General features: G+C 39.6%; 1 protein-coding gene across 1 annotated transcript in view; it reads left to right on the forward strand.

Moving 5' to 3' along the window:
• JAZF1 (JAZF zinc finger 1) overlaps window positions 1-25774 on the forward strand; it is a 200588-nt gene that overhangs the window by 90696 nt on the left and 84118 nt on the right. Inside the window, exon 2 of the mRNA XM_075143501.1 lies at window positions 19499-19571. Within this exon, the coding sequence (XP_074999602.1) occupies window positions 19499-19571 (73 nt within the window). The remainder of the gene's footprint in view (window positions 1-19498; window positions 19572-25774) is intronic.

The following is a 25774-nucleotide window of genomic DNA, read 5'->3' on the forward strand; positions in this document are numbered from 1 at the left end:
CATTAAACTCATGCTTGAAGGTATTTTTTCAGTCACACAATGTAAGAACACATCAGGATTTTGAGGCAGATGAAAGTTTATAACATAAAATATAAACCTCTATGCACGCACCCACACCCTCCAGTCCAAAATAAATGAAAACTGAAGGTTAGATGCAATAACACCCATTACTTATGCAGACATATCCATAACAACTAGTACTTACCTCAGTGCTTTCTGCTCAAGGATGATGAGCCTATATATACACTGGTTTTTCTCATCAAGGCGTACCGTATCCCTTGTGTTTTCATAAAGCACTGTAATTGGAAATAGTCTGACAGAAGCCTTCCAAGTCTTCATCTTGGCAATGAATCTGGCTGCAAAGTGATTCTAGTCGCATGAAGCATTTGAAACTGTTTATCTCTCACTGCTGGTATTCATTGATTTGTTTGTATTTCTTCAGTGTCTCCTCTAGGCCTATAAAATTCTCTGCAGTGCTCAGCAGACATTTTGCCAGGAACATGACAGTGAACTTAAACTGAGTGCTTCTTTTTGATTTTCAGGGTGGTAGTGGTGGTTTTGGGTGTCACCCTCCCCACCCACCCTGATCACTCTGTTTTGGTGGCTCCAATCCCTTGTAGATCATTGAATGTTTGGATGCAGGCAGTGACTAGTGTTATATATATTGACAGGATAGAATCTCTTACGTTTTCCCCTCAGCGTTGTACCTTACTCCTCGAGTTCTTTGTGTCTTTAATTACAGTGGTACACTGTAAAGTATGTCTGTCTTAATACTACTGGTAATAATGTAGGCAAATGGCATTTTGTTTTTGTTGGAACTGTGAAAAGAAGTGTGTTTATGGCAAGATTTTTAAGTACAGTTATGCTCACATCTCACTGTCTATAGATACTCAATTGTGCCAGCAAATATAATGTAGCATAAGGAATCTCATTTAATTTTATCCACAGAAAACAGAAGACGGGTTGAGACGTTAAAAAAAAAAAAAAAAAAAGTGAGTTGAGCAAAGAAATGAGTTTGTCAGGACTGTTACGCAGTCAGCGGCTGAGCTGGAAATGGAACTTGTAGCCTTTGATCCTAGCCATTGCAGAACATTCACTCTGTTATTAAAATTTGGACTAAAATTAACTTTGGTACTTAGTAATTTTCTTTAAGATAAGCTTTACCATTAGTAATGGTGGGTTAAAACAATACTTCATGTGCAATGTTTCTCCAGTTGCCTCACGATAATTCTTTTTCATCTTTGCTTTAAACCTGGAGGAATGAAGCTGCTTCTTATTATATGAAGATTTTTATACCTGAACTGAAAACAAGATCTAGAATGTCTTGGTTGTGCTGGAGACCAGGACTGTGTCCGGACTTGTTGTAAGAAGCAGAAAAGGATATAATATTCTATGTCATCTCCTAATCTGTTCAACAGAGTCCATGAAACTCCCACATCTGCTTCACTTCTTAGGGGTCCTGTCTTAGAGATACGTAGCATAGCTTGTAACTGTCTTCATGTCCACTGTTCCAGACAAGGTGCTAGCTAGTAGGTTCCCTTCTTGGTTCACGTCGAGTATAACTGGACTTAAAGAAAAGTAACTCTGGTTCTTTTACTGATGGCATCCATTCAGATTTCATAACATGCCCTTCTTCTCATATTCAGAGTCCAAGTCTCAGTGAAAGCACTGAGCAATAATTGCAGCTATTGATCATCATTAGCCAGAGAATTCAAGGATCCTTTAATGGTCATGGCAGATACTACAATGTTCCTTTCTCCTTCCACTCCAAACCTGCTCTTAAATAACCAGGTCTAGCGTACAGCAGAGATGTAATTTGCATAGGTAACATATGAGGGGAACTACAGCTCCTGTTGAGTTGTAGAAAAAGTAGTCTACTTTCCTTTTTGGTAAATTAAGCGATCAGCTGGAGACTAAGAGCCATTTGACTTCATATGAGAAAAGAAACTGATTAGCAATGACCTTTTTCATGCCTGTGTGAGGAAGAGCTAGTGTGTGGATTCCCTAGACCTCTAGTTAGCATGCTGATCCTTTTGACAAATACCTCAAACTGTATCCCCACTGTTAACTTGACACGCATTAATAGCAATGGGGAGATGAGATCTGGAGATGTTCTTCAACCCAGGTTTTTGTCTTAATTCAATTCAAAAACATCACATAGAATATAAAATGTAATCTTTTTAAGAAACAGAGTTAAAACCTTTTGTTAAGAGCTGAATTTTTTCCTCATGGGTCTTACTGGCTTGATCTGTTAATTAAATAGTTCATACAGGTCTTTTCCATCTCCTGTAATAGAAACTAAATTTGAAGCAGCTATTTTACAGCTGTCTAACATTCTCGGGAAAGCCTCACTAGTGCTTGATGCTGTTCAAAGGTGCATTGAAAAGAATTTATGATCTTGGTTCCTTTGCAGCTGGAGCAGCTTTTAATATTGCAAAACATGCTGATTTATAATCTTAGCTGGTAGCTGCAGAGAGAAGGCCATTTATTGCATGGACATGGAGAATGGAGTATTGTCTTTCCAGCAGACACTACCTCAGGCTGCATCATGACTGTAGTGCAGCCTGCCTCCTGTCATCCACCCCTGTCCCAGTCCCCTGATGATTTAGACTGAGGGGTGTTAGAGCATGTTGTACTTTCCTGTGCCTTCCTTCCACAGCCCACCCCACCAGATTTCTTTCTGTTGAAGTCAGATTGCGATGGGTTGTTGGGCGTACTTGGGTCTCACCCTGTATTGGAATGATATGCCAGTACATGCCTTCAGACTTGGAAGCTGGAAAGTGTTTACCCCAGTGATATAACAATAGAAAGACTTGTATTTTGATTGCTCATAGTGAAGTTCTGCTTACCAAGGCAATACAGAGGGCATTTTTTGACAGCTGCCAGGCTGGTACATTTCATTGTTACTAAATTTAGTAAAGTGTTTTCCAAGTATGTAAAGGAGAAGAAAAGTAGATCTAATTAGGAAAAGATGTAAGCAAGGCTAATTACCTCATCAAATTGGCAAGCTTGGCTTCTGAGCTGATGCAGTGGAGAGCTCTGGTAAGGAGTGTCTGAAGCTTTTTATGATTCAGCCAAATTGTAGGACTCTATTACCCCTTTCAAAACCAAGAAACCTTCAACCCTAGCATTTTACATTAGTACTTGGCATGGACAAATTTCAACTAGCAGTAAAAGCAATCTTCTTTAGATACTTTTGTTTGTTTGTTTGTTTTGATTTTAACTCCCTTCTCCTCCCCAGAAAGAAGAAAAGCGAAAGAAAAGTTATTAATGTTTCTGGCTTTCAGGGGTGGTGCTGACATGGGAACCCTTGAACAATATGCAGCTTTTTCTTTGTTATGGGGCTTTTCTAAGCATCTTGTCTGCAGTTCATTGGCAGACAGACAACGTCAGTCTCCCACTGAGGTGGTTTGTTTAAGGTGTTTATTTCCATACTCTTTAATTCATGCCACCTTTCCCGCAGTTTTCTGTCATAGAAGATATTTGTCTTCATTTTGACTAGGCTATTAGGTAGTCTACTGACTGTAGCGAAAAGCTTTAGAGCTAGAATAAATTACAGAGGAGTTACTCGGCATTTCTCTGCTTCGCACTGCAAATCAATACCACTCTGTAGAGCAAGGGGTGAGCACACTGACACTGCATTAAGGAATGAATATTAAAAGCTGCTAAAATCCAAACTGAATGGAGAGGGAGATATTTCACTTAGCCTTAGTAGACGTATTTAGAAACCAGAGTAGGGAATGGAAAAGACTTGTTGGGAGGGGCAGGGAAAATGCTTTGGGGGAGGGGAGGATTCTTGCTGGTGGTCTTAATTTCTCTTGTAATCCAACTACCATACTTATTTATTCCTGAATACAAAGAGAGTTCAAAGCAACTTTAGCTACGTATCGTGAACTAATCCCGGCAGGAATGCAGTTATATTGTCCTGATGCTGATATGCAGGTGTCTGTTGAACCTGAAGAAAGATTTTGTTACTGATTGGATTCTTTTATTAGTTTGTTTAGAAACAGCAAACCAAACAAGCTCTTCCTCTGAATAAATACCCTTTTAATAGGCGGTACCTTTTTAAGTAAGTGTTCGATGGAAACATTTTAAAAGAGTTTGGTTAAACTTTTTAAGCTATTTCTTGAGAAGAAACAGACTACAAATGGGAAGCCATCTGCTGTTGTGTGTACTAACATACTTTGAAAGGTGATGTTATTTTTCTAATGTTATGTGCAATTACATTTGTAAGATGATTATTGAAATATTTTTTGAAAACTATTATTTTTAAAGTTGAAAGTGTCTTTCTATAGACTGGTAGTCTTTGTGGGCCAAATTATTTAATGCTCTTTAGAGAATTTTTAAAAATGGTGTTTAAAAATAACTCCAACAGAGTAAGTAACAGCATAGCTGAATAAACATTGAGCCAAATTCATCAGTGTTTAAATTGTGCTTAAATTCGGCATCAGAACCTTTATCTACTAAGTGTCTCCATTTTATCATAATCCTTAAATCATTCTGGTAAATGTATGCTGTGCTTTTTATTTCATAATCAGCTGTTGATCAGAGGAGAAACAGAATAAAAATAATATTAAAATTTATTGCTGTAATAATAAATAATGCTATCAACTTCTAACAGTTAATTGCTGTTTAGTAGTAACAATAGTAGAATTTAGACGGTACTAAACCATCACTTCAGGAAGTAATTTTCTTTGGCAGCAATTAAATGTAAAAGTAGCAGCTGGATTGTTCAGAGGAATGTGCATTTTTTCTTTGGAAAGGTGTATATATGCTGTAGATATTTATGTATCATGATCTAAGAAGGCCTTGCTTGAGTTTTCAACATCACTCGTGTCCTTTTTCCCCCCTTACCTGTTTCCAAGTTCTTCTTGATTCTAATTACTTATAATACATAAGAAGAGCAAAATGTTTTGGTGATTCTGAACAATTCATTTTTCAAATGGCGACAGGCTTGTAAATACAGTAAATTTAACACTGTTTTGAAACAGAGCAGTGCTATCTTTTGAAGATGTACTGAGCTAGGAGTGAGGCATTGCTTGTCTGCATTCTTACAAGACATCAGAAATACACAACATAGCAAGCTAACGTGCAAAAAATGAGTGAATGGATTTTCTTCGTACATAACTCAGTGCAAGGAGAAATTTTACTGTTTGTAGGAAATTTTCTCTTTTGTATCTTTTATCTTACCCTAACTTAATTAAAACAGCTTTTTGACATATCAGTGCATTTATTAGATTGCTTGATCCTCTTAGGTGTTCCTGAGCAGAAAATGAGCTTTCTCTCCTGAGAAGCCTTCCTGAGCTTCACTTGTATGAACCTGGAGCACCACTTCCACCTGCCAAAAGTGCAGTGCCCTTCTGTTGCTTTCTATTACATGAAACATTAAGGAACTACAGACACTTCAGCTTACGTGAATGTCAGGCAAAACTGTGAGCGCCGAAGAATTGAATGTAATGTTTTGTGAGCTTTTTTAGTGAATAGTCTTCCTGTTGTCTTAATTGTAAATGTGTGGGGTTTTTTATTATGGGTAGTTAACTTTGTATTCATTGGTGTGACCATTTGGTTAATAATTCTGTATTCAAATTCTATGTGAGGGCAAAGAGAGTATAGAATTTTAAAGGAATTGGTAACTTACTGCATTTCCTTTGTGTTCACAGTGGGAAATTCATTTTTATTTGTTGAACACAGCATGTTTTTGATTGGGATAATAAAGTAAAAATAGAATGTGTAAGAACATGCCTTGGCCTTAAAACATCTTTGATTATTAAGCTCATTGATTTCCTTAAATCTCTACTTAATGTCAACATTTTTAGGCTTATCTGAATTTATTTTCTATTTTAAACTGACTATTCTCCCCTCCCTCCCCCCCCCCCGCCTTAAGTTTTGTCTTTTAAAGACATTGAGGCTTAGCTTAATTCAATCTGATTTGGGTTTTCTCTACATCAGAGCTATTGGAAGTAGAAAGAGTATCTTGATACCTTTGTGTTTTGAAGAAATGACTGAAAAGAAATAGCTGAAGAGGAGTGACACACTTAGTATTTAAGCAGTGGGTAATATTCTAACAGGAATGTTTTAATGGTACTGAGCAGTGTTAAAGGCCGAGGCTGCCGCACACCCCTCTCTTCTGTGAAGGTGAACCAGCGAACCTGCCGCGATCATAGGGAAGCAGTTTTGCGTACCCCGACTCAAAACACAGTGGCCCGCAGTCGCCGAGCTGGGGCCTTGGTGTGGCACTCGCAGTGCCCCGTGTTTCCGTGGCAGGTTGTCGTGCTCAGGTTTCCTCTCAGTCGCTTGCTCCAGCTTCCCCTGACAGGAGCAGATTTGTTATTATTATTATTGTTATTGTTATTAAATGCGGTACCTCCTTCCTATCCTTCCCGTCACCACTGGCATAGAGCACCCGAGGGGCTACCTGCCTGCCAGAAATGACAGGGGAAACACCGCGGCTGCCGCCGGTGCCTTGTGAGGGGAAAACTCAGACGGTGAGAAACGGCTCGAAAACCCCTCCTGTTGCGGGAGGTGAAATAACGCCTATCGAACGGCAGCCGCCCGCCGCTCCGCACCTCAGCTGCGCCCGGGAAGGGAAATGGCGGCGGGCGAGCGGCGCTGGCGGCCGGGGCCGCGCTCTCGGCGCCGCCACGAGGGGGCGCGGGGGGCCTGGCTCGCCTCGGGGCTGCGGCCTCCGCCTTCAGCGGAGCCGGGCGGGCGGCAGCGCCCGGTCGGTGCGTCTCGGTCTCTGCTGGCTGAGCGGGCTGGGCACGCCGTGCTCGTCCCTGCGTGGAAGCGCACGGGAGGTCTGCAAAAACTGTGGTAAATCCAGTGCAAACTGATCCTCGTCGCTTTAACGACCCGCCCCCGGTGGTATGTCTTTTCACACCAGAGCTGAATTTCTCTTTAACCTTCTACTAAGGACTCGCACGAGGCGTTTCTTGGCGCCTGCGTCTCCCCGTGAAGGAGTGGCCACCGCTGCCCGTTGTGGGAAGGGTGTTTCCCCTCCCTGGCTGGCCGGGTCAAGAGTTAAAAGCGACTTTCCCTCCGTGAGTTGCAGCTCTGCTCCCTTCCCGCTCCTGCGGGTGACACACCAGGGTGAGTCAGCGTGTGGAAATCTGCACTGGGCTTAACGGTGAGGAAAAAGTCATTTGGCTGCGCTGAAAACCTGAAGTTTTCTCACCGAAGGAAACTGGCACAGCACTCCTTGGGACAGAAGATGTCTCCTCTCATCCCTCCACAATCCTCAGTTCATGAGCAGCTGGGTGAGGGTAAAACCTCAGTTTTATCTTTGTGTTGTATCAGTTTAGACAGTTGCGCTGAGACAGCAAATTATAGGATCCAGTTTCAGTCAAGCTGCAAGACTTCACCTCTTTCTTGCTCTGCAAACTGTTGTCCTCTAGGAGCTGGACCGAGTGGCCAGATGTCATTCAGTGGAGGGGACCAAACCACTTACCGCACTTTGCTTCCAGTGGCTGGAGGTACTGGAACTGAAGTGGTAACTTTAGTACATGAAATGATCTATTTCACCTTACTAGTTCTCAAGAGAAGATTATTTGAAATGCTCTTTCAAGAGCAGGTATCAAAGGTACAAAAGTGTAGAGGATCTACTCAACCATTAGTACTTAAGGGCAAACAAAATAGTCTTGTTGCTCAAGGCTTATGGTTAACAGCACTTTAAGAATTTCTTCCATACCAGTCCTTGTTATCCCAGTGATTGAATATTACACTTTAAAAAGGTGCTACAGAAGAGGTGCAGAAAACCTAAATAAAAATAGTTGTCAGTTTGTTTGCAGAGAAGTAGATTTTTTGCCTCACAATAGTGCACAAATGTGAACCTAATATTTTCAGTGATGATGTCTTCCTCTTAGAGGGAAAGAAACCCTACCCCCCTGCAAGAAATGTATTGATACATGACGTGTGTGTGTGTTTCTTGTTCCCTGTGGGGTAGGCTTGTTGCTGGATGTTTCAGGCGTAGCACTGGTGACAATTGCAGAGTTGTTTATAGTCTTGGATAAGGCACAGTGGTGGTGAAATTATTTCCAATGAAATAAAATTGTGTAAGACACAGTATGTCCAAATGAATTTTGGAAAGGATGTTTCAGGAAATAAAGGTTATCTGAGCACCTGGCGTTCTTATGCAGTCGGTTCCTGTCCTTGCTCCACCAGCCATGGTTGCCATCTTCTGTAAGTAGAGTAATGCTATGTAATGATGCCATTTCCTTCTTCCTTACAAGAAATTGATTACTTTTGTATACTCCCTGTTCCTGTCAGCAGGAAGTGAAGATTAGGAATCCAGTCTGTCTCCTACAAGACTGTGCAAGTAGTAGCCCAGAAGTTAAGCTTCTTATAGCAATTTTCGTGACTCACAGGAAAAACATGTATTGTTTCCTTCTAATACAACCCTCTCTCAAAAAAATAAACCAAAAAACCCTGCAACCACTCTTTGCAGAGGCGTGAAGACACAGTAAATAACTTACAGTAAAAAGCTTTCCTTTTTGATTCCTGGTAAAGATGAAGAGGTTTAATTTGTGAAATACTAGCTGCGCTGCCTATAGTGGTTCATTTTAGTGTTTCCAGCCAAAATGAGAAGTGGCCTGTTTTCAATGACACTTGAAAATTTAGTGCTATGTTGATAGTCTGAAATGGAGATCTTCTGACATTGCAGATGAAATATGTGCCACTGAAGTTCAGTTGTGGTTTAGCTGGCCATGGAGTTGGGATATAATCATATTATTTTAACTCCTGGAGATCATTACTACTTTGGGAAATAAAACCCTCAAGCATCAGAACTGTCAAGATATATATTTTGAACTTTTATTTAAAGTAATACTAGGTTTTATTTATTTTGGAATGTTTAGCCAGGTTTTCATTATTAAAACTAGATGAGAACAAGGGTTTGAGTATTTGAGTAATAATAATAAAAAGGGAAAACACAAGCCTATAAATTTTCAATTTTTTAAATAGGAAAACTAGCTGTTTTGAAATAACTGCCTGCTTTATGCAAAACTGTTTATCCTAGAATATGGATTTAAACATGCTTGATTTGAAAACGCACAGACTCGTGGTTTATGTAAAGTTGGTTCTTCTACTACCAGTTAACAAGGTTTTGCCCAAAAAAGGCCAAACCTCCCAATGGATTTGTCCAGGCTAGGCCCAGGTTCTCACAGAAACCCACTAACCTCAACCCTCAATCAATCCATTGCCAACTCCAAAAATTATTTCTCGTAATTTTGGCAAAATGCTGAACACAAGATGAATGCTCCTCATTTTTCTTTTTTGTTGGCTTCCAAATGTAATGGGTAATGATGTGTATGACCTTAGAGAGTGGAGAAACGTGTGAATTTTGGAAACAACCGTCTTTGACTGAACACCTAGAAAATCTGCATGCAGGGCTGGGTCTGCGTTGGAAAGCACCCTCCAGCCCTTTTCCTCCTTTCTCTCCAGTCTGTCAGCGCAGGGAATGAAAAACGCTTTCCTCGACAGGCATCCCCATACCAGCTCGCCTCCGGGGGGTCACAGCTATGCTAGCAGAGTGTTTTTATTGGCCTCGTGTGTCATCTGGGGAGGTGATACAACTATGTCAACAAGAGAAGTCCTTTTGATGTGCTCTTGCTGTGTCCTCGTTAGAGGGCTCTGCCAACATAGCTGTGGTGTTAGCACTCGTGCAGAGGGCACCGAGTATAGTCGGGACATACAGAGGTGGTTAAAAAGAGCATCCTGCTGGTGTGCATGTTTGGGGAGGGTGCTGCATGCCACAAAGGTGGTTTTATCTTTGTTTCAGAATAGAATAATACCTCTAAATTATGGACTTAATTTTTCTAAATTAATTTTGGGGAGGTTCCGATGCGGGTGAGTTAAAGTGAGTGCCTTTCCACAGTACATGAGTTTTTAAAACTCTCAGAGAAAAGAAACATCATAGCGTGGTAAGGAATAAAAATACTCATTTCATTATTGAAATGGGATCATTTTAGAGATTACTAATAATATATGTTACGTCCTGTGTGCTTGACTGTTAAGTGAGAATGGACCTTTTATTTTAACACTCTCCAGTGGCACCTTATGAGATTATTTGACTTGAATTAAATGTCGGGAAATTCCGTGAAAATGGCATTCTAATTTTTCTCTATTTCAAGCTTCATTAAGTCTATTTGCACTTAGAAGTTGCAACCAAGATGTTAACATTTCAAATGCTTAAAAATGGAATACGTCTCACAATTTTAAAAGTAAAATAAAATAATGTAGCAGCAGACTTTTTTTTCCTTCTCCCCCCTTCCCCTCCCCCATCTCTAAGGGACCTTTCCAGGACTCTCCTGGTCTCCTGTTGATTTGATTAATGAATATTTTACCTATTAAAAGTAACCATTAATTATTGCAGCAATAATTGTATGTTTCAAATAAAAACTAATTAACATAATAAGTGGAAAAGCATCACGGCACATGAAGTGTGCTTGCAGTTCACTACGTCTGAAAGATCACGAGACGCCTTTTTGACATTTGTAGCTCTGCAACTAGTTACCAGCAATTATGTTCCATTTGGATAGAAATTAAGTATCTGATTTACAGCATTACTTTTTATATTCTGAGACATGAGCTACTAAGAATATTATGAGGATGTCTGCAATCACAGTGCACAGTAATATTCTCTTAATGAATTATGGTTATACCCTTCTACACAGCTGCCTGCTTCGTAGTTGCTGCTGGAGTTTTGGGTGGGTTTTCGGAGGAGGGGGCGCATGGGAGATGGCTTAAAAACCGGTTGATCAGGTGCTATCCCTTCTGCCAGAGGCAACCACAGGCTGAAGCAACTGTAGGTGGTAGCTTGTTGTTTAGCTGTGCCAGAGGTCTGAGGAGGCCCACGTCTAATGCATCTCTAATCGGACCAGCTTCTAATGGGACCAGGAAAGGCCACAGCTTGAATTTCTCTGCTGAGAGAGGATGCTAGTTGTGCTCGCCTGCCGGAGAGAGGGGGTTCGGGTGCAGGATGGTATGCAGAGAGCTCACACACCTTGTAAGAACGGAAAGGGAGCTGTGATGTTGTTCCTCACAGGCTGTATATGATCTTCAAGCTTCCCACTGAGAACGCTTACAGTATATGATCTTTTTTTTTAATCTTTTAAATAAAGAATTTCACAGATTCTGCAGTTGGTTTATAGTACTGTAAATTGGTATAAAGCAAGAAAGCAACTCTTAGGGCAACCTCAGGTAAGTTCTGGTCATCCAGATTACCCCACTGAGGAACAAAGGAACAGATCGGTTGCTTGGATCTGTCCACTACCTCGTGGTTATCCTAGAACATTTGATACTTGGTTAGTGCAAATTATTTGGGGGACAGAGGAATGGAAAGTTGTTTTGATTTCTGGCAAGGGAAGACTTTTCTTAAGGCCCTAGATTGTCTGTAATAAGGACCACAAGAGTAGCAAAGTAATATATTTTCAAATAGACAGCTGAAGATATGACTAAGTTGATCAAGTGTTTGGGTTGAGAACTTATGTCTTGTTCTTATTTGTGTGTTGTGTTATTTATATATAATATATGACATTGGAAAGTTATGCACACTCTCATTTTTCACTTTAATTGCCTATTTGAAGACAGCATGACAGATCCAAAGGTTGCTTTCAGCAACTGAGGAGCACTGTGGTCACTTACTAGTGTGCAATAATTAACTTAATTGCAGAAATTAGAACATTTTAAAGATTCAGGATCCATGACTGGACTCCATGCATTCTTCCTCTTTTCTGTTGTCCATATCTGAAATATCTTTTTCTTACATATGGTTATATCACAAATATTTTTTTTTAATTAAAGATACTTATCAGAAGATTTGCAAATCCTTGTGTTTATGTTTACTTGGCTATTTGTATTTAAATTAAAAACTGAAAATGTCAAATGGATCTACTCAGTTGTGTTGCTGAGCTACCATTTTAACCTGAAATCCTTTTAGTAATTATGCATTAAATTAGTACACGTGAAGCTGTAGTCCGAACCCTGTTTGGCTGGGCAATGGGAGGTAAGGGGTGGCCGTTACTTCTAAGAGTTCACAGTCTGAATTAAATAGTGGCAGCTTGCAAGGATGAAACAGGATTGCTTAGTAATAGTGTTATATAAAAAATGTTCTACTCTTCTGTTTGCTGTAAGACCGAAGCACAGATTTGTTTCTGCGTAGGTAATCTGAAGTAGCGTGCACTACCTTATCACCCAGCAAGATACCATTTTCTCATATGACAAAGCTCTGAGTTCTTGTGTTTCACAGAGTTTGTGTTATAAAATGGAGTTTCACATGTGCTGGTCTGCAGCAGTGAATGGATGCTGTTGGTTGTGGTGTTCTTGGAGTTTTGGTGCTTTCGTTTTCAACAGGCTGCTTTTGAACTTCTGTGACCTCCTTTTTCATATGGTCCCTCTTGCAGTGATATCCTCTGACTGCTTCTTACAGGTTCTGCAGTCATAACACTCAGTGAAGGTAAAATGCTGCAGTGTGGTGTCCCTGGGATCAAAGTGCGTTTCCTGTGAAGAGGCAGTTTTTACAAATTCCCATTTTCTTCAGAAACTTCCATGAAGACTGACTCACTTCCTTGTGAGGGGCACCTATGTGAACAGGCTAGTGTGTGCTAAACCAGGGTGTTAAGTCAGCAGATGCTGCTTTCTATGCCTTCCAGCTGCCTGTGTGTGCATTCCCAATATATACTACTTGGCTTTTTTTCCTGAGGCAGCCTTCATTTAAATAAACCTTCTATTTGATACTTCTTTTTGCTAACCACTTACCTACATGCATAATATGTAATTTGCAGTTGTTAAGATTAATGCTAACTTTTTTGTGCTTGCAGGCTTTAGGAGAGGTCCACGGTAGTTTAAACTTTGGACTCTGATCTATGATGCCTTACCTTGGCTTTGGACTCCGTTATTCTTCTGCAGTAATGCAGCAATTGCAATCAATCAGTTGCTGAGTGGAAAGTACACAAGCCTGTTTAAGCAGCAGCAGACTGCCAGTAGAGCACTGTCAGCCTGAGAGAGCTGTCTCCCAGCAGGCCAAGACGACTGCCGTTTCGTGACCTTCTTGTAATATTTATGTGGCCTGTGTCTTTCAGAGTTTTTTTCCATGGCTTCATGCACTTATGAGGAATTTGATGGGGGAAATAAACTTTGCAGCTAACAGAAATTTTTGGAAGTCTGGGATAGACCAAACAGGGAGAATTTTGTACTAAAAAATATCCTGAAGCCTCTAGTGTTCACTGAAACTGTGACAGTTGAAATAAATACAGCGTTTTCTTGTTTGTACTTGCCTGAATATAGCTTTCTTAGTCATCTATTTAACGAGAGCTTAATCTGGAAATGTGGAAGAGTTTGATATCTAATCTGTTTCACACATTTGATAAGCCCATCTCTGTGGCATTTAACACCTTGATCTTGGAAAGAACTTAAACTTATGTGTAAATATTAAGGATTTCTTGAAGTCAGATAGGTTTAAAACTCTTGTAGAATCATGGTATTTATCCTCCAATGTTCTGTCTTTGAAGTGTAGAGCATCATCTTCTTTTTGGAGATGAGGGAAAATTTTTTTCTATTAAAAATATAATTAGGGGACCATGTTAATATCTGTAAAATCATGGTTGTCTGTGATCTTATCCTTTAAATTCATAAGAAGACCTGAATAACACTGCATTTGGAATTGAAACTCTGAAGTTCATAGTGGCTTCCTTGTAATGGAGGTTTTGCATGGAGAGCAGTTTCCAGTAACATTAAATTTATCTGTTTCTGGTTTTTTAAGCTACATCCATGTAAGAACAATTGCGGACTTTTGAGGAAGCCAACAGAAATGTTTGCCTTGGCACCATTAGTGAAGCGAGCTAGTTTCAAGGGAAGTGTAGGTTTTAATTAATTAGCTGAGCTGACTTATATCAGCCAGTTTTCAAGGCCAAGTGAAATACAAGACAGGGACCCTGCGAACCTGGTGGTAGGTGAGCGGAACATGTGTACGGATGTTCTGACAAAGCCAGTTGTGAGTCTGGGGACCTCTGTGTTGGCAGTTCACCTCAGTCTGATCTTGCACCGACCTTGCACGAAAAGGTGAGACTATCAGAAACATCTCTGAGTGACTTGGGAGAGAGGTCATACTGCGAGTCCTTGGTCCTTGTAAATGTAAGTTTTAGTGCTTTTAAAATCCTTTGCAGGGCCATTATTTTCGTAACATTTGAGGCATTTTGTTACTCTTTTTGAGATTAAATGGAAACAGAAATAACACCCTGGGGTTGGCAAGGGGAGTTTTGTCTTTTTGCTTTTGTTGCAACTATTTGCCTTAAGTAATGGCATGGCTGATAGAAGACATCAGTGAAATCTGTTGGAGGGCTACAGCTACCCAAAAATCTTGAAAATCCAGTCATTTCATTTGTATGTGAACCGGGATTCATATGTCCTTCTTTGGGTACTTGGACTCTTGTCAATTTGACCTCAACTTCTACCTGTTAAGTGGTGGCACAGTGGGGTAAAAGCAGCACTGGCCACTTCATATTCAAGACATTGAAGAGTAGTTTAAATTTTACCTCCTTTAAGTCATCATTTTTTCTTCTGAGACTATCTTTACCACTTTACTAGTGGTAGTGACCTTTCCTACTCCCTGTAAGAAGAAAGCTTGCGGTTGTAAAATAATGCCACTGAAATTTGTTAGCACTTTTCTGTGTGCCCTTTATAAAGTGAAAAGTGATTTTTTCAGTGATTTAAATGCAGCGACTTTATGAAAGTGAAGTTCTCATGTGAATTTGCTTATGATAACTTTCTTGTATCTTGTAGGGCAAAACTTTTTGCTCCATTATATAATAACGAAGATGTAGCAGGTATTTTTATGCAGAAATACTCATGCAGAACAAAGTTATATAATTGATGAAAACTATACTTACACAGGATGCATATGCCTTTTTTATTATTTTCTCTTTAAAATACTTCACCAGGTTAGGATTTTGCAGTGTTTCCAAGCTGCAAGTTATTTCTGCAGAGTGAGGTGATTTAGTAATCGTAACTTGGTTCAGTAGTCAGTGATTCAGTTTGTTAGAACACGCTCCACAGAAAATGCCTGGCTTCGTCTGAGCAGTTCAGAGATGGCGCAGTGCAATTTATGGTCTTAGCCTTAATTACACATTCATACTACTTGTCTGGTTGCCCAGTATGAAACAGGTTGTGGATGTGAGAAATTGGAGGTGTTTAATCCTATAGATGATTAGTTAAGTAACTCTCTCTTGTGGATGTTAGCACCCACACTTTGGTCTTTTGATAGTCAGGTGGTGGGACCCAGAACAAAACCCTGGGGTAGTTCATATGAAATCAAAATTTTATTTTAGTAGCATTTCATTAAAGAAAAAGAGAAGAAAAACAGGGTTTCCAAAATCTAACACCATAGTAAAATAAGAGGATATAGCTAAAAAAAACCCACAGCATTACAGAAAGTACATAGTACTTTTCTTCTTCCCGCTGTGGAATGAAATCAGTGGAACATAATGGTTATGAGAAGAGACAAATAATGAGGGCAGCTAATGTACAGTGGGTGGCAATTTGTTCTACCAGATTTAAAGTGTTACAGCAAAACTAATGAAGTAGCGAGTCTTCGATAGCCCATGTTATTTCAGGAAGTGAGGGTAACTAGTTAAAGTAATGCTAATCAACCAGTCCCTTCAAAATCTGTAGTTGTTTTTGTGTGTGTGCTGTCTGGGTATTTTTCTTATAAGAAAAGGAGCTCAAATCAGTCCTAGATTGTACTGCTTAAATACTTTTCAAGAAAAAGATTTGTCATCTGTGAGTGTTTAATCCATTATAGGGGTCTGTTTGGAAACTATTTAGGCTACTTTTGGCTGACTTTGACCAGCCTATGCGTGTTTGAGGAAACACTGACTAAACATTTAATATTATACAGGGCCATTTTATGAGATTGACAACAGATTTTTCCCTCTCCTGCTCCTCATCCCCAAGTCAGATAGTTGAGAGTGTTGGCTGATACCTAACATCCTGGTCAGCGGGGTAACGTGTCCAGAGACTGGCTTTGGGCAGCGTGTGTGGTGTTAGACAACAGGGCTAGTGTCTGTATGAATGTGCTTAGGTGTGAGAGAAGCAGAGCACTGGTAGTCCAGGCTTGAAGGTTCAGCATCAGGAAATACTGCTGCTTAATCTCACTGGAGCTGTGTTTGCTATCTTTTTAAAAAAAAAAAAAAAAAAAAAAGAAAAATGCTTATTATTGTCTTTTTTTTTTTTTTTTTTTTTTAAAGCAAGCCTGGGTTGGTTGCGGTCTTTTTGTAGTTGTTAACAATAATGGATATTCACCCTGTGCTCAAAAGTGTGCTAACTAACATCAAGAAAGTAAGTCGAGACTGTCTAAATTGCAGGTAAGATACAATAAGGCAGGGGGAGAGTCAGAGGCTGCAGGGAAGAGGGCAGTACAGGGAGAGAATTGTATATATGTTCAGTCCTGTGGTACAAGAGTGAACAAGGGGTTATAGACATCTCCATGTGCTTTTTAACTTGTTCATGTGTCGGGACATTTTGAGGGGAGAGGAGTGGGCAGCGTGACAGCGAGGGCAGGAGGGAGCGATGGGAGGCAGGATGAGTAGCAAGAACTGGGGTTAGGGAGGGGCAGGAGAGAGGAAAGGTGCTGGCAGGGGATGAGAAAGAGGGAATGGAGGTGGGAAGGAACAGACTGGTGGCATTTTAAGACAGTGAGAAAAAAGCTGGCAGTAGTGAGCAAAGTGTACATGTGCCCTGGATAGCAAGGCTGTGCAGGTTTTAGGTGGGTGCAGTGCAGCTGACGGTGCGGCTTTCGTGCCCCTCCACCTGGGGAAGGGCTGTGCCGCGGCTGCGTGGCTGCTGGCACCTGTGGCACAGCTGGCCTGGTCTCTGCTCTTTTCTGCTCTTCTCTGAGGGCCATGTGGTGGCCCCAGCGCAGGATTCTGTGCTTTCTTTTTGTCTTCTGTTATTATAGCTGGGGAAGAGTAATAATATCCAACAGTATTATGTATAGTTCCTGCTACAGTGCAGAAGTGAATGTGAAGTTCTCGTGACCGGCAACCCAGCAGGTGGTTGCAAGAGGAATAAAAATATGTCAAGCATTTTGAATGCTAAATTCATACAAGATTTTCTTGACCACCTCCTGGATTATTTTTTGGGGGAATTGGGATATACAACACAATTGACTTGAAATACATGTGAAGTCTGATATGTGGAGGAGGAAGGGATAGATGCACTGAATAGAGACTGTGTGCAGTGCATTCCTCCTGTGTCAGGCAGCACCTACTGAGAGACGGGACTCTGCTTTGTGCAGGTGCCAGCAGGCAAATCTCTCTGTGCTTTGATAATACACTCCTACAAAAGTTATGGAGCTTTTCATTTTTGTGTTTGCGTTTTCATCTTCAGCTGCTGTTATGGTGAGCTGCTGGCGAGCAGTGGAAGGGTGGTGGACTCCTCATTAGAGCTTTCCCTTGTCCTCTCCCACAGATACGTGCAGCACACTGATGTAAACCAGCCCCAATTTTGTCTCCTTCAGTCACAGAAACTGTTGTTTATAGATGGAGGTTAATCCCATTTAAGAACTGGATTAGCAAAGATGTAGTCGTTTAACCACAGATGCCTAAACTTGGGTTGAGGCCATTCTCAGATAGTCCTGGCTGGGATTAATGCTCTGCAGACATTCTGGATCAAGACAGTTTCATGGCAGGCCATGCACCACTGAGGTGTAAATCTAATGGAGCTCACCATGACAGCAGTTGCATGCTTGGCCTGCTAAATGACTTGTGGGTTTTGTAGAAACAAAGGCAAGTAAAAGATCCATGTGTGTTGCGTGAACCTAACTTCCTCAGAGGAGTGAAATATAAAGATAATATGGACGACAGCTGATGCTTTGCTGTCTTTGGTTAGCTTAATACAGAGTGTTGTGTGCTGGTAATTACTCCAGAATTTCCCCAGGCACCAGCAAGATCTGCTCCTTTTAAGGATAACAGACTTGGGGTTGCTGGTTGGATTGGCGCTTGTGCTTTTATCCCTCTTCTCTGAACTTCCTTAAAGGTATTTATGTCTTTAGGGACATATCAATAAAGGCATGTTAGCAAATCCTGGAGCCTGAGCTTTGCAGGAGCAAATGTAGGAAGAAAGATTGGGATCAGTCTGAGCTTTGAGGGGATGGGACAGAGGATTCCCTGCTCACTGAATAAAGACATTATCTGCTTTGGGCAGTGGTGTGACAAATGCACCTACCTCAAGCACAGTCCCCATTCAGTTTAGTTAAAAATCTTCCTTAAAGCAAGACAGCAGACACAGATTTCAAAATAATTGTATCATGTTTTAAAAACAAAACAAAACCCACAAAAACCACCAGAAGCAACTGATCAGGTCAAACAAATGTGGCTATCAAGATAATGAGCTTTTAAGAGTAACAATGCTTAAAGTTGTAGGATGAAGCGAGAACAATCCAAAATATGGGTCTTGCTTGGAGTTCCTCTCCCCCCAACACAAAGTAGATGCTTCTCAGAAATAAAAGATGGAAAGCAGCAGTGCTACGGGGAGCCATTTAGTAAAAGCAGTTTGTATTCTTTATAGTTAAAATGCAGAAGTTGCACCCAGAATTGCTTTTAAAGTAATGCATAAAATATGTTGTTAATGACTATGTAGTAATCTGCACAGGCATGATGCACATTTTCCATTGGGAACTTTTGAAGTCTGTTTATGCTTAGCTCCTAAAGGTGCATTTCTACAGTGTAGGGCAAGGCTGTATTTGAAATCTCAAGATAATCCTGTTTTTTGGTATAAGAAAACTACGTAAACTATGGGCATACTCCCTTGGTTTTAGTTTCAGAAATTTAAACCAAGACTACTTCTTTGTTAGATAAAAGCAAAACTTAACTGAAAAGGACAATGAAAACAGTGATTGAAAACATATTCTTTCATTTGAGTGAGAAAGTTAGCACTCAAGGGAATTGGATTGTGTTTGCTTCAGGGCTTTCGGTGGGCAACGCTCTGCTTGGCAAGCATTTTGCTTCAAGTGCATTTTTGTATGAGTTTTCTGATTGAGAGCTTCAGAAAATAATCTGTAGAGAAGGGAGAAAGCAAAACTCAGAGATGCAGAAGAAAAGTATCAACTCCCAGCTTAAGAGATCTAATCACTCTTGAAACATCTCAAAATGTGTCAACCATATTTAGAAACAGCTACATTAAAGAAGAAGAAAGCTTGATCCTTTTAACACTGTAAATCATGGAAAGCAGTGAAAACTAACATTTATGAGGGATTGTGAAAGCTTGTGTGACAGTTGGAAATTACATCACTGTTGATGTTTCAAATTCTTGTGTAAAGTAATGCAATACTGTGTTTATGAATGAATGAACAAATGATTGTGCTGTGCTAAGCATACTCTATATGGATAAAACTGGGTTGAGCTATTTTCTCTCTTATCTTTGCTTATGTTACTTTGCAGTATACAGTCCCATATGTTTCAATGTAAATACAGAAAACTCAATTCAGTGTATGTATTTTTTGTTGCAGATACAGACCCACGTGTATTAGAGAAACAAGAACTTCAGCAGCCAACCTATGTTGCTTTAAGTTACATTAACAGGTAAGTGTGGTTATTTTTCAGGTATAACTGATCTTGGTTTGCACAATATGTGTATATATGCATATGCCAAAATGGTATGCTTATGTATGCATTCTGTTTTGTTTCATATTATATGACACTATGGTAACACCTGTTTTGGAAAGACAGTTGAACTAAAATTTAACTAAATTTTTTATCACTTTTTATACAGGGCACAAGTAGCCCTTCAGCTGCACTGCTCCAATACTTAGGGGATGAGGTTTTAGCCTGTTACATTTAAGCTAAATCTTATGCAAAACAAGATAATTTGTCTTTGCTTAGTTTTCTACTTTCTTGTACTCCACACAAGTGAGTGGAGAAAGAAATTTTTTTTTCCAATCAAAAGTGAAATTTAGCTGATAATAGTCCAACATGTAAGAGAATTTTTTACAGTACTTCAGAAGTTTTTCAACCACAGTTTTATCTTAAAAAATCTTGCTTACCAGCCCTATATAACCTAAAACTTGAAAAATTTAAGAAATTAAACCGATTTTTAAAGCATTTATCTAAATAACAGAGCCTTGGCTTTTCAGTTATTGACTGGTGGCAGAATTGAAACCTCCAGAGTACTCCAGCATGGAGGAATGGAAGGGTTGCTCGTGTCTCAGGCTGTGTTATGGTAAAGAGCAGCTTGAGAGCTGCTCCTTATTTTCCCTTTCACCTAAGCACATCGCAGGATTCCATGGAGGTAGAGTATTTTTACTCTGGGAGGAGAGTGACCCATGGAGCATGCTGCATGGGAGGGAAAGATGGCAAGGTTTTGTGCAGTTGCAGTGCCCCTTTTTCAGTATGTTTGTCAAACTGTCTTCTAATTCTAAATGAACACTGTACAGGAAGTGTAATTCCTCATTTAAAACCCTTTTTCCTGTTCTGGGTAAATCAACATGTTGCTATTCTGGGATTATTTTGCCTTCCTTTACATCATATAGTTTTTTTGATCAGGTGTACTGTGGTTGAAAGTTCCAGTTAGTTGCATTTTGGAAATGCATTTCTCGGAAAATATTCTGTGTGGGATTATTGGCTTTTATAGATGGGACACCAGTTTCCTTTTGTATCTTTGCTATCCAGAGGATGAGATACAAACTCACAAGCCTGGAAGATTAACCCAAAATTTAATTCAGGGTAGACTGAGTTGATTCAAACTCTCATGGGTCATACATAACACAAAATTTTTCTTTCTAATTCTACTTCATGTTAAAAATGGGGGGGGGGAAAAAAACCACGAACAAACCCAACAAACTTTTTCAGACACAGAATCCACCATTTGGCTTTGTATACTATTTGCTGTAGAGAAAGAGTGTCAGTGGTGGGGAAAAAGAAGGCTTTGAGGTATGAAAGTAAGAAGTGGTGTTCACTTGGTAAAATGACTAATTTTTCTCCACTGCATGAGACTATGATGATTAAGAATAGCTGGTATTGACGTGATTTCCTACTTGGCAAGTAACTCCTGTTCTTCCTGGAGACAGTCCTACCCTTTAAAGCATATTTTGAAATTAACCATGACCCTTTTTAATATTTATTTCTGTTGATCTCATTTAATGTATAAAACTTCTTGGGTTTTTTTCAATATGTAGGCTTGGTATGTTGTTGTGTATGTTGGTATGTTTCCCTCTTTCCATTATATACTTGGGCGTTTTCTCTTGTTGCTTCTGTGGTTATTTTACTTAATGTCAGGGAGAGGGAAGTTTTTTAGAAAATTACAGAAAAGCTGTTTTAAGACCACAGAAAGAGCCATGGGACTTGATTGTCCGATTTGGAATCAGACTACTTTTAAAGTAGTTTGAAAGTGATACCTCATCTAGATTTCATTATTTTGGCACCCTTTTTAACTGAGTTCTGTGTGACTGAGACAGTTTTAGTTACTCACTACATATTTTGTCCAAACTTTCTTATGCTTTCAATTCTGAGAAGTAATTCTGCAGAACTGAATTGAGTTGTTCTTATAGTAAAACCAAATCTGAATTGACTCTTATTTAAACCAGCTGCCATTTAATTGCTCTTTTAATTGTATTTTAATTTTTTCCAAAGTGCTGATGTCTTTCTTTGAACCACCTGCTCTATGCAGCTCAAGCTCTTGAGGGAGCAGCAATATCCATTACACTACAAGACATGCCTTTCTATTTCCCACTACATATGCCAGAGCCGAGTTCTGCTTTGTTGTCCCAGGCTATGAACTCAGATTTTGTAGCCTAATACATGTCATAAACATGTTGCATACTGTTAGATATCAAACACCAGATACTGCTGCACTTTTTTTAAACCCATGTTTTTATGGCTTCCAAGTGGAACTGAACTTAGCTTGGTTCCTGCTGTGAGTTCCAGACCTTAAAACAATCTTCCTCTGCAGGTTTGTATATTCAATATGTTCTGTGTGGGCCATACGCTCTCGTGGAGCCTGGGAAAATAGGGACTTCTGATTCTCAGGGGCTGTCAAAATTGTATGATAAGATGTACACTTAATATATGTTGTGGTAGAAAGATTAAGTGGGTGTGCTTTATGCTCTGCTGATTGCCCTGTTGTATGGTGGCTATTATAAGCTAAAACAAAACAAAACATAAATCTGGGTTGTCTGATTTGATAGCTGGGAGGATAAAGTGTCAGTGAAGCAGATAGTAGAGATGGAAGGGTACAGGAGTCTTTGTTTCCAACCTGAAACATACTCTTGTTTCCATTTCCTTTCTACCCCTGGTTATTTTCTCAGGCATATTAATATGGCAATATTGTATGTGCCCTTAAGTTCTGAAACAACCTTCAGCTTGTGGGTGTCTGAATCTGTAAGGCTCCGTCTCTTTCTCTGCTGGAGATTTACTGCCATTACAGCTTCAGTAACTACACACAGATGCAGCTTCCATAGTGTGTGATCCTCATGTAGACAGATAAGGTTCCTTTTAAAACTAGTGGACAAAATATAAATTATAGGTCATAATGGTTTATTATCACTACATCAAACACTTGCACCAGGCACTGACTGAATTGCCGCAAATCCTTTTCTCAGACGAAGTTTAGTGTAGCCTTAATGCACTCCCCAGTATTGATGATTGTTCCCTGCTTACTTTCCGTTTGCTTTCTTAGAAGTCAAAATTGGAGTCAGTAAGGCACACTACTGCCAAAGCAGATGCAGTTCATCTGCTTCCATCCTATAAATACAGGAGTGGTTTGTCTGCAAGGAGTTCAATGGTGCTACTGAATGAATGGGATACTGGCTGTGTTCTGTCAGGAGTAGTTGCAAATGAGCGCTTGGGCCCACATCCTCCAGTACTTCGTAGTGGTATTTCCTTTGTATATGGGTCAAGACACCTTGAGGGAGCAGCAATATCCATTATACTACAAGACATGCCTTTCTATTTCCCACTTTATATTTTATATTGCATTGAAATGCAATGATTAGCAGCAATAATTAATATTGCCTATACTACTATTTAGATACAGTATTTATAGCTTCAAGTTAATTAACATGACTATGAATTTTGCTTGGTGTTTATTGGAACCTACATAGTGCTGTTTGTGCCTGAGTCTGTTGGTCTGGGGACTTTTGCGGCGATGGTTCTCCAGTTTGCTGTATTACGGTGGAACGTGAAGCCCTGGCGTTGCAGCATACTGTCGAGGCTTTTAGGCTTGTACAGTCTAATGGAGAGAGACTCCTCAGTATTTGCGTATTCTAAGATTTGTTTAATATGGATACTGCTGGTTACCTGTTAGTGATGAAAGCAGCTGTTGTGGGAACAGGTTTGGTTTTTTTAAAAAAAACAAAACAAACGTCCCATCGTTATTGGCACAAGTGAGAAGACAACAGAGGCATACAGATACTTCCTCTGGCTAAAAAGGTAATACTAAAAAAAAAATGCTAAAAATAAAAAGCTTTGATTCCAAAACTTAATGAATGAAAAATCCTTTACAATTAAGTTTTAAAGGAGATATTTCAACTTTGAGATAGTAAGTACCAGAAATAGGAAGAAAGCATAAATTCCTTTCACCTTCAAAATATAAGGTGGGAAGTGCCATAGTAACTTGTATTAATTGGAAGCATATGCTGTAAACAGAACAACTAAATGTGCATTTAATACAGTTTCTATAAAATACCTTTTCCTTAGATACAGAAATTGCTTTGATTAAAAATTTTCATCGTGGTGGGGAAAAAAGAAACTAGAATGCACCTACAACTGAAACAACAAATCACCTAATAGCTATATTAGGGAAATGTTGAAAGCAAAGACTGTTGTAATCTTAAAATCTTTATAAAGCTACCAAAATACTTTTCATTACATTAATCCTAGATTCTTTTTTGAGTGATTTTCTGCTGATAATTGAGATCATACAAGAAAGGTTATATAATAAAATAGGTTTTAAGCATCGATCCTGCAAGCAGTTACAGCACACCGGGGTGAATGTTTTCAGGATTGCCTGTAAGCAGTCTGTTGAATGTCTATAAAGTTTATTCTTGTGCACAACTGGCAGCACAAGTGAAGCCTGTGATCAAAACTGGGTGGCATTCTTGGGTGAACAGTCCAAGGTTGTCCTTGCACATCTCTGAGCCCATCCTAACATTTTTGCTCCTCCCTCCAGATTTTCTTTTTAAGTAGCAAGATTTTGCCTCACTGTTACCATTATAAATTCCTGTAGGCTCCAGGCTTCTCCCCCCATTTCCCTTTCCTCTCAGTGGTCATTGACTTCTCAAGAACAGATTCCCCTACTCTGCTTCCTTTTTTAATACCACTAGAAGTAAAATCAATCATTTCTGTGAGCATACACATTTGTGAAAGGAATTAATTGCATGTAAAGTTCCAACCGCTGCAAATTGTCCCTGTGTCTTGTCCAGCTCACTAATTCTGGTTCTACTGCTATTACCTATTTTTTCCAGGAGTAAAATTAACAACCAACACCATAGGATTTAATGATCATTTGAAAGTTATTTTAAAAAGTGGTAAGGCTTTAAGTAGTGATATATTTAGTATGCACTATGTTACTAATGCAATAACAAGAAGAATGTTTTGGATTTGGAGGCAATGCCCATTGACTACATGTGGTTTCTTAGCAGTGCATCCAAGCCACATGGTATGGTCCTTTATTTCTTTGGCCTTAACTTTTTTTGTTAAGGTACTATGCTCAGCGCCGGATAGAAATGTAAAGTGCTTCTTACTCCTTTCTATCTTGCCATTGGCCACTTCCATTCATATCTGTTCTTTATCACTAGGGTTATCTTCGGCTGTGTGTTTAGTGGGTTTCTTCTGACAGTTGATTCTGTGTATGCATTTAGTTGTAAACAGTTAAACATGCTTTCAGTAAGTATAGCGATTTGATGTTAAACCTACCTACGCAACACATGGCGCTTTTTCCTGTGGTTCTGCTATGACAGATTTTCCTGGGGTAAGCTATCAGCAGTAGTTAAATAAGAAGCTAATAAAAGACTGTAGCCTCTCAGAGGTCATACTCAATAACTGGATGAGCCACCAAAAAGCTCTATAAAACATTTTCTCAGCAGCAGTGCAAATCCTGTTGCTTCCTTTTTTCTAAGAGCGTGAGCATTAAGTTGTGGAAGACCAAGATTCAGTTTCTTCCTTTCTGATCCCTTAGGAATGTTTTAATTATAAGACTATTAACTGGCTTGAGGTAGGTCACCATTTCTCCTTTTGACATTCCTTCTCTTTGCCTCTTGATGTCTGTGTGCCGTCATTGGAATGGCAGTTGGGGCACAGTTTGGAATCAAACTTAAAGTCATGAGGCTGGAGAGAAGTAAGTTTGTTTCTCCTTACTTGCTTTCTCAATGGATGCTTTTTCAGAAGGCGTATGCAAAATGGAGCAATTTTGAAACAGGGAGCATCTTCCTCTAAAATAAGTATTCACAGCATCATTCACCTGATAAGCAGAAGATCAGACTTCAAGTCCTTTTAATTCAAAGATTTCAACTTTGAAGGTGTATTATTGGTGGTACATTATAGATTAATTGAGGCATGCTACAAGTAAAGATTTAAAAACTGATTATTAATCTCAAAATAGTTAATTTGACTTTCTGAATGAAAAAGCAAAATTTAAAAAAAAAACGTAACTAAAAGAAAACCATCCTAACTTTTTCCCAGTATAGCATACACTGTCCTAATTCTCATGTCATGATTCAGAAGCAAAAGGGTAGAGACAAGAAAGACTTTTTCCATTTTAGGAATCCTACTGGAGATCAGATTTTCTGCAC

The sequence above is a fragment of the Calonectris borealis genome, chromosome 2 (assembly GCF_964195595.1).
Source record: "Calonectris borealis chromosome 2, bCalBor7.hap1.2, whole genome shotgun sequence".
Lineage (NCBI taxonomy): Eukaryota > Metazoa > Chordata > Aves > Procellariiformes > Procellariidae > Calonectris > Calonectris borealis.